This window comes from Lagenorhynchus albirostris, chromosome 4, assembly GCF_949774975.1.
Source record: "Lagenorhynchus albirostris chromosome 4, mLagAlb1.1, whole genome shotgun sequence".
In the NCBI taxonomy this organism is placed as follows: Eukaryota; Metazoa; Chordata; class Mammalia; order Artiodactyla; family Delphinidae; genus Lagenorhynchus; species Lagenorhynchus albirostris.
In genome coordinates, this window is record NC_083098.1 from 97,443,037 (window position 1) to 97,452,563 (window position 9,527).

General features: G+C 38.4%; 1 protein-coding gene across 1 annotated transcript in view; it reads left to right on the forward strand.

Moving 5' to 3' along the window:
• The window catches only part of DHX15 (DEAH-box helicase 15), a 52,324-nt gene extending 49,946 nt beyond the window's left edge, over nucleotides 1-2,378 (forward strand). The window contains exons 13-14 of the mRNA XM_060148417.1: nucleotides 431-600; nucleotides 1,812-2,378. Of these exons, the coding sequence (XP_060004400.1) occupies nucleotides 431-600; nucleotides 1,812-1,929 (288 nt within the window). The 3' untranslated portion in view covers nucleotides 1,930-2,378. The remainder of the gene's footprint in view (nucleotides 1-430; nucleotides 601-1,811) is intronic.
• The last annotated feature ends 7,149 nt before the right edge of the window (nucleotides 2,379-9,527 follow it).

A 9,527-nucleotide genomic window follows, 5' to 3' on the forward strand; every position in this document is an offset into this window, starting at 1 on the left:
GGCTTTGTGGGCCCATTAGGTCCCTATTAAAACTATTCAACTCTGCCTGCCCTTGTAGCACAAAAGCAGCCTTGGACAAATGGGAATGCCTGTGTTCCAGTAAAACTTCACTGAAATGTAAATTTCACGTGATTTCCACTCCAGTGTCACCAAATGTTTCTCTTTCGAATTTTTTCCCCTAATCATTTAAAGATGTATAAAGTATTCTTAGCTGACAGGCCTTACAAACATAGGCAGTGAGTTGGATTTGGCCTGCTGTAGTTGGCTGATGCCTGCTTTTATTAGGCAGTGGTAGATAAATATAGCCATCAGATAAAAAGCAAAAGGTGAGGCTTGCTTGTCCCTAATTATATAGGTAGCTTTCCACCACTTTTGTTTTGTAACTAGCACATCAGAAGTATCGTATTAATTTACTGGGTTTTGGTTTCAGGTGGCACATTTAGAACGAACAGGGCATTACTTAACTGTGAAAGATAACCAGGTGGTTCAGTTGCATCCCTCTACTGTTCTTGACCACAAGCCTGAATGGGTGCTTTATAATGAGTTTGTTCTTACAACAAAGAATTACATCCGGACGTGTACAGATATCAAGCCCGAATGGTAAGCTCAGCGCCTTTCGTTCTAAAAGTTTTTGTTACCATTTGCTCAGAATGGAATCTGAAAGGAGACTTGTTTTTCGTTTCACTCTGGGGAATTTGGTGTTTTCATCACTAAGGTATACAGTCCAGTGTAGAGTTATGGGGCTTTGACCTGATGGTATGGTTACCTCTTAAAATCTTTGGTTTGATAAGAGGACAGTGAGATCGTTGGTACGGACATGGGCAGGATTTGGAGCCAAATATAAAGCTACAGTTAACTGATATCAAGAGTGTCTTTAGAGCCCTTCTCTTGCTGTTGTGATTAACTCAAGTCTTCTGGTTCCAGAAGTCAGTCAGTCTTTATATTTTATCTGTCCCACTATAATTAGCTCTCAACTGTTATTTATATGTTGGTGCTTTAGGAGCTAAGCAAGCATTAAAAACTATACCTCTTTTTGTATCATTGCATATTTGATTCACAAAATGTAATCAGAACTGACTTATTTTAAGCAAAATTACCCACCCACTTCACTAGCTCACTACCTCACTCCCTCTTGTGTCCTTTTTTTTTTCCTTTTTTGCCAGAATCTATTCTATAACTTAAGATAGGAAACGTCAGCCAAGAATGGTGGGACTGAAGCGCTTATTTTAGTTGATGTCACTTGCAATATTTCCTACACTGATTTATGACTTTTGACACTGAAATTGTGTAGGACATTATCATTTTATCTTAAATGCTTTGTTGAGAAAAAATTGTATGGCTAAACGTTAAAAAAGATTCAGTCAAGTGTATTGTTTGGGGTATAGAGTTATATTTATGGTTATTAGAACTTTGAAAATGAGAAGATCCAGTCATTTGAATACCAGGATGTTTCTTGTATAGAACCTTCAGTACTCTAACCTTAGAGAGGTTGGTCAAAATAGTGTTCTAGAGTGAAGAAATGAATGACCTTATGTTAATATCTTTGTATTAATGTAAAGAAAGGATTTTTTGTAAGAATTTATCTTTTTTTTAAGTTTATGGGAAGTCCACCATCAGAAAATTTACAGCTTATTAGAAGCATACGTATCAAAAGTGGTGTTTATAAGGATTAGGCATTTGTAATTTTAACATTGATTTGGATTTGTAGGTTTGCCTTTCTTTATCAGTATATTAATGAGTAATGCCTATCCCGTTAGCAATTCCAGTACTTTAATTGTTAATTTGGTAATTTTTCCCCCCCTTCTGGACAGGTTGGTGAAAATTGCCCCTCAATATTATGACATGAGCAATTTCCCACAGTGTGAAGCAAAGAGACAGTTGGACCGCATCATTGCCAAACTGCAATCCAAGGAATATTCACAGTACTGAATTCAATGCTTAGAACTGAAGTTATTCAGAGGACAGCTTTAAAAGATGAATGAACTCAAAAGTTCAAGTTGTGCTCTTCACGTTGGTTCAATAATGGCCTTTATTTGAAAGCTTTTTAATTTTTCTTTACAGTAAATATTCCATTCTGATTTCATAAATTAAACATTTATGCCTCCCTTTTGTGTTGACACTGTAGCTCATACTGGAAAAGTCGATCAATGTTTTGCAGTTTATTGAAAGTAGTTCTATATATAACAATGTTATAAGCATTTCTTTAGAAATGGTTGAAAATGCTTCTAAAATGTGATTATCGACCATGGTATGCATGATCGTTGTAATTGTTGACATTCCTTTTAGAAGTTGTGAAATGTTACAACTTGTGCTTATGTAGACACAATCTTCTGTCTCAGTACAGAGGCACTGACTTCAATAAAGTCTATTTATACTAATTTTGGCCACAGCACTTTGATATTTTTGTTCTAGTCTCTTTAAGTATGGCTTCTTCTCTTCCCCAGTGTGGGACTTTTTTTTTCTCTCCTTGAATTGTAAGTGTACTATGATTACATATTCAGCATCTTTCCACAGGGTTGCTCTTTAAAGTAGTCGTTACAGGAGTGTTTTAAAGAACATAGCTTAGCACTTTGTTAGGTCAGGATGTGATCTAATGAGATAAAGTATGTAGTTTTTACTCAGAATTGGATCCCCAAAGACAGAATAATTAAAGGATAGTTTTCTCTTCATCTTAAAGTTCGTTCCATAAGACTGATTATTTATTATTTTGTTACCACATTTTTAGCAGATGTTTTTGTTTTACTTATACCATTCTAAGCACTGGTCACTGAAACAAATGTTTGTATTAAATAGACAATAGGAAATGATACATTGTAGATCTTGGTCAGTTTTACTGAATTCTCAGTGTTGGGTGTTTTATGCAATGTACAAAGTAATTAGTGTAGTGTGTTAAAATGTGAACTTTCCATTCCCTGTAACAGGCCACAGACAAGTTAAAAACCCTTTTTTTAACCACAAATGACCCATCAAAGGGTCTTTAGATGCCACCCGTCTTTAGGGTGTGGCCCATCAAAGGGTTCTTAGTAAATCAGTTCCTTTTACTTGAAGAGTAAATACTGTACTCATTAATGTCTGGACTTGCCTCTTCTCCCTTTCCCCTCTTTAAAAATATTTAAATGTTAAATTTATAGGTGTACATAGTTGGGATTTCAATATACTTTGAGGCATATATCTAGTATGTGGTGTAAGGGAGTTAATTGGGCAAGTTAAGAGTATTTCAGGTTACTGGGATACTTCTCAGTGTAGGTAGCTGTTAATTGTTAAATGATGCCTAGTGGTTTGAAAGAGTTAATATGCTTCTATTAAGTGCTTAATTTTGGTCCCATGGAGTAATTTACATGCTGAAGTAATATTTTAGGTTTCATTTAAATTGTTTAAAAATTTGTCCTACGTTAACTATTGGCAATATTATATGCTAGCATTTTTTTTTTTAGGTTAAAAAAGTCTAGGCACTTGATAAGACTGTTTACTAAAATGGTAGGTCTTGCCAAAGTAATATATTATCTGTTAAAATTATACCACAGTATACAGTTGGTAAATCAGTTGCATATCGTTATAATCTGACCATCTATCCAATTTTAAATAGGTCTCAGTGTGTTGTATGTGTTTTTTAACCTTGTGCTTTTTAAAATCTAGAGTTCGACCATTCGGTTTTCTTATAGAGAAACAAGTTATAGAGCGATATGTAGAACAATGTTAGGTAGTTATTTGGCAGAGTTTCTGGGAATGGCTGGTATTGTTTGTATCTTACAAGTGATGAGTGTGCATTGGGAGTGGCTGCCTGGAAACAGAGCAAACCGACTTTTTATTCCCTATTATCATGCCTACCAAAATATTAAAATTCCCTCCATAGTAATTCAGAAAATCTTTTTTGAAGGTTTTCTGGAGAGGTCTCCTTATCTCTCAGTTTAAAATAAGTAGAACTGCTTTTTGTTGTGAATATAGTCATTCTCAGTATCTGTGGGGAACTGGTTCTAGCACCCCTTGTGGTTACCAAAATCCGTGCATGCTCAGGTCCCTTATATAAAATGGCATAGTACAATTGGCCCTCTGTAAACACAGGTCCCTGGATTCAACCAACCATGGATACAGAACCCCTAGATACAGAGTGCAGAATAGGTAGCATAAGGAAGGAAGACAATCAGCAAGTAGAACGCTTGTCTGTAAAGGCCGAGGAAATGAACACAACTTGGGGGTATAGGGCAGGATAAAATACATACCCTGTAATCAGTCCATTTAGCTAGAATTGCAAAAATAAAAGGATTCTATGCTGAATTTTTAATATAGTATATGACTTAGTTCTAGAATTTTAGGTTTGTAAGGTACCTGCAAATAGTTGGGATTCTTTTCTAAATAATTTTAATGGCCATCTCCTTTGCTCAGATACTTCAGAGCAAAACCATTACTTTAGAAGACATCTTAATAGTTCTCTTAGAAATGCTGGGCATACTCTTTCACTGTAACTAATTGTTTTTAATTCTTCTAGAGTAAAGTTAAATAAGCCTGGCTGTTCTTCTGCATGATGCCATTTAGTTATTTGAGTTAACTGTCATCTTCCTTTATTCTTATTTAGGCTGTACAGCCTGTTTTCCTCCTCAGCCTTCCTCTTTGATACGGTTTCTATAGATATCATTAATGTTCCTGCTTAACCTCTGCTGGGTGTTCTCTGGATTGTAGTCAATACTGTGGTCTAAGCTGGGCAAAGTGCCGTGGAACTTGTCTTTCCCAGGGGACCAGACATGCCATTGCTTCTGTTAATGCAACTTAAGATTACATTACCCTATATTACTGAAAGTAGAGGAGGGGATTGTGGTCTGGTTCCAGGCATTTTTAGAGGTGCCCTCGTACCATACTTATGGATAAAATAGGTGGATGTTTTATCCGTAGGTAAAAGATAACCATCGTACAAGTGGTCAGTTATCTTGCCATCATCAAGGCAAATGTGTTTATTGAGAACTTACTGCTGTAGTGACTTTTAAGTACTTCTGTTGATATACACCGGCTAGATTTTGGGAACTTTCCTGTTTGGCTTACTGTGAATTCTCTAGCTTGGACTGTTAATTGCTCATTTCTAAAGTGTTTGAACTTAGCCTAGCAAAAGCAGCCTCTGTTATCAGTCATACACTAAGTTTAACCCAAACCTGGGAGTTACTTGTATTTGGCAAGTTTCTTGCATTCTTTTAATATGTGGGCCTGTTTTATTCTGTTTGAAAAGATGCTATTTTTTGTAGAGTCTTCATTTATAATTAATAATAGACTGTAGTAAATGGAACCTGATTGAGAACTCATGGGAAAACTACATTTATAACTTGTTTTTAACATTTCTCCCTGATAGAAGTTTTATTGTTATTGGTATTCCTTCATACAATTTTTGTATACATCGCTTAGTAATACCGATCACTGTTCATTTTATTAAGTACCAACTCTGGAAGGCATTGTGTGAGTCTATAAAAATAGATTGATAATTCAGAGACCGTCTGGAATTATGGTCTGGTTGGGATTTTTAAAATGTGTTCAAAGATCCATAATATAAAGCAAGGTATGATGAATGTGGTAAAGAACTATAGGTATCAGAGAGGAAGGATAGGTTAAGGATTAGTTAGTCAAGTATTGAGTAAAGTGAGATAAATAAGCAGCCAAGTAAGTCAAATGGTTAATTGGAAGTGGTTAAGGGCTGGGGTAAGCTCACATCCCTGGCTCTCATGTGACAATGCCTGATGGTTTTTTTTTTTTTTTTTGCCTGATGGTATTTTAAACCAAGCTGGAAATTCGAATTTATATGTTGTCTCCCTATTATAAATTTTAGATTTTTTTTTTCTTAACTCTTAAAGCTGGATTCTAGGCAGCCATTTGCAAATTTGGGGTTAAGTAATCAGGAAATTTTGTGGTTTAGTTGCACATCAAACAATTATTAGGATTGCAATAGGCACTAAGTATTTCTTAGACAATTAACAGCATTATCAGGCCAAGAGTCATGGTCCAGAGACAGTTGTTCTGCTTTAATTGAGGTATAATTTACATACAGCAAACTACCATGTTGATTTAGGTCTACAGTTTGGTGAAGTTTGACAAATCTATACAGTTGTGTAATCATCACCACAAACGATACACAACATTTTGATCACCCCAAAAATGTTTCCCCCTGTCCCGTTGTTCACTAATCCCCTTGCTCGACTCCCAAGAGCTTTGCAAGTGCACAGACTTTCTGTCCTTTTAGTTTAGCCCTTTCCAGAAGGTCATAAATGGAATCAGACTGGTTGTAGTTTTTTTGTGTCTGGTTTCTTTCATTGGGCATAATGCTCTTAAGGGTCATCCATGTTGCATATATAGGTATATTCAGTAGTCCATTATGTATGTACCATATTTGTTTATGCATTCACCTGTTGCTGGAAGGTTGAGTTATTTCCAGCCTTTGCTATTATGAGTAAAGCTATTTGCATACAGGTGTTTGCGTGGACATCGGTTTTTATTTCTCTTGTGTAAATACCTAGGAACGCATGTTTAGTTTTATGAGAAGCTGCCCAACAGTTTTCAAAGTGCTGTACTATTTTGCTGTCCCACCGTCAGTGCATGTTTCATTGCTCTTCATTCTTGCCAGTGTTTTGTAATTACCACCCTCCTCCTTTATTATTTTTTTGCCACACTGAGCGGCACGTGGGGTCTTAGTTCCCCAACCAGGGATCAAACCCTTGCCCCTTGCACTGGAAGCTCGGAGTCTTAACCACTGGAACACCAGGGGAGTCCCCCATTTTTATTTAAAATTTTAGCCATTTAAGTAGGTGTGTAGTCCCTCATTTTGGTTTCCATTTGCATTTCACTGTGATGAAATTTGCACGACCAATCTTTAGCGGTGTTGAACATCTTTTCACATGCCTATTTGTCATTCACATCTCTTGGTGAAGTGACTGGTCACATCTTTAGCCCTTTTTATTATTAGTTTTATTGTTGAGTTCTTCATGTATTCTGGATCCAAGTTCTTGATGAGATACATGTCTTGCAAATGTTTTTCCAGCCTGTTGACTTATTTTCTTAAGGGTGTCTTTCAAAAAGCAGAACTTTCAAATACCGATGAAGTCCCATTTATCCTTTTTTTTTTTCCCTTTAATGGTTTGTGCTCTTGGCATTCGGGGCCAGTTTTGATGGTGTGTTAAGGGGGCAGCAAGTATTCCATTTTGGCTGGAGTATACGCTATAGAGTGAGGTCAGATGAGGCTGTGAATTTAGGTAGGGATCGAGTTGTGGAGGGCTTTAAAGGCTAGATTAAAAGTGGATCCTAGGGTCTTCCCTGGTGGTGCAGTGTTTGAGAGTCCGCCTGCTGATGCAGGGGACATGGGTTCGTGCCCCGGTCCGGGAGGATCCCACATGCCGCGGCGCGGCTGGGCCCGTGAGCCATGGCCGCTGAGCCTGCGCGTCCAGAGCCTGTGCTCCACAACGGGAGAGGCCACAACAGTTGAGAGGCCCGCGTACCGAAAAAAAAAAAAAAGTGGATCTGAGTTCACTATAGAGGATAGATTGGAAGTAGTGAGGGACACTGAAGCCACTTAGAACATTATAATCCAGGTAAGAAGATTGAACCCAAACAGAAGAATAAGAGTGAAAGGGCAAGAGTAAGTAGTGACATAAAGCAAAGGAGTCATTAAGGATAGCTGGTTTAGGGTACAAGTGAATGAAATGGTTTGGTGTGCCAACTGCGAATCTAGGCTTCAGATCATTTTATTGTGATCCTAGTTGCCACGTAGAGAGAGAAATGGCAGAGGTTACAAGTATAGAAGCTACAATAAGGGAATTGGAGAGGTGAAAAACCAAGAAATAAAAGTTTAGATGGTGCACTTTTATGGGTAGATGAGAATTGTGAATCTACAAAATCATTGGATTAGCTCGTTTATGTTTAAGGCAGAGGCTGCAAATGGGTAGCCAAAAGAGCCAGATTTCAGCCAGCTCATCTGTTTTATGTGACCGTGGGGTGTTTCAAACCAAGTAGAGCCGTTGTTTAGAAAGGGAAAGATGATCACATAAGGTTTTTTCAAAATATTCATAGGTCAGGCAAGGACAGGCCTACCTGATGTTTAGCATGGCACTCAGTAATCCACAGTGGGGTTTGTGGCTGGCCCCTGGAGGGGAGGCACATTTTCTTCAGTTTGCCTGAGTCCCTTGCATGGCCAACCTGCCCTCTGTTAGGCATTGTTGAATGAGGGAGAGAGGGTTTTGAACTAGGAAAAGCTTGCCAAGGCTACTTTTTACAAGAAGTTGCATGGTTAGGATTGAGATCAAGATGGGAGGGATATTTTTTTAAAGAAGGGGACCCAGCTGAACCTTTTTAGGGAAAACTTGGACCTGTGTCTTTAAGAGAGACGGGTTGAGGCCAAGCTTGGTGGTGGTAGCCTAGGAAATGAGAAAACTTCCTTAGAAAGACTAAGGTGAATATAGAAGGGAGGGTTAAGGGACCCTAACTCAAGTGCTTCTGGTTTGTTTGTTTGTTTGTTTGTTTTGGCAGTACGTGGGCCTCTGACTGTTGTGGCCTCTCCCGTTGCGCTGTGCTCCGGACGCGCAGGCTCAGCAGCCATGGCTCACGGGCCCAGCTGCTCCTTGGCACGTGATCTTCCCGGACTGGGGCACGAACCTGGGTCCCCTACATCTGGGTCCCCTACATCGGCAGGCAGACTCTCAACCACTGCGCCACCAGGGAAGCCCTAAATGCCTCTGTTTGATGGGGGTGGGGGAATGTATTGATCTTAGTGTGCACTGGAAATCAAGTTTAGGCTTGAGGGAAGGGAGTAATGCGTGACAGTTGGTTAAGTGGTTTGATTGTGAGTAAGCAAAGGATCATCAAAGGGATGCCTACCTCATGGGCGGGTTTAGAGCTTAGGAATCTGATAGTAAATTCACTCTGCTCAGGTTCCTCTTCTGTGGTTGTAGCCTGGGAACTGAAAACAGGGAGAAGGCTGCCCCAGGTTGAGGATGGTTATAGTAGGCATGGAGAAAAGTGGTAAAGTCTTTTAAGATCTTGCCATTAAAAAAAAAAAATTTAGGCAAAGCAGATGTTCTTTATACTTAAAGTTTAATGCATTCCATGTATTTAGATTTGGATGGCAACTATACCCGTAAACTCATCAAGTAGCAGTGAATTTTCCTTATGCCTTGTTTTCTTGCGATTTTTGGTTAATGGCATTGGTGAACACATTCTACACTCGGTAATAAATGTCATGTTTTTGCTGAGAGGTGTCTTAATTTCAGCTTAATTTGTTATTCATATGTAGAATTGTTGGCAGTTGAAAGAAATTTTGACTTAGCCAAATCTGATGCACAATCAGAGGCATGCTAGTGGAAATTTATTTTAATGCTTACAGAGGTGAGTGTTGTTTATTTTAGATCACATAAAGAAGTAGAATTGTTAAGGTCAGATGCTGGGGAATACTTCAGCTCTTTGGCACTAGTTCTATTATATATTATAGTACCTTGTCAAAGAACCTAGTATTTGACTCGCAGGGAGAATTTACCAGTGCTAACATTCTTCTTTACAAGGGAAAC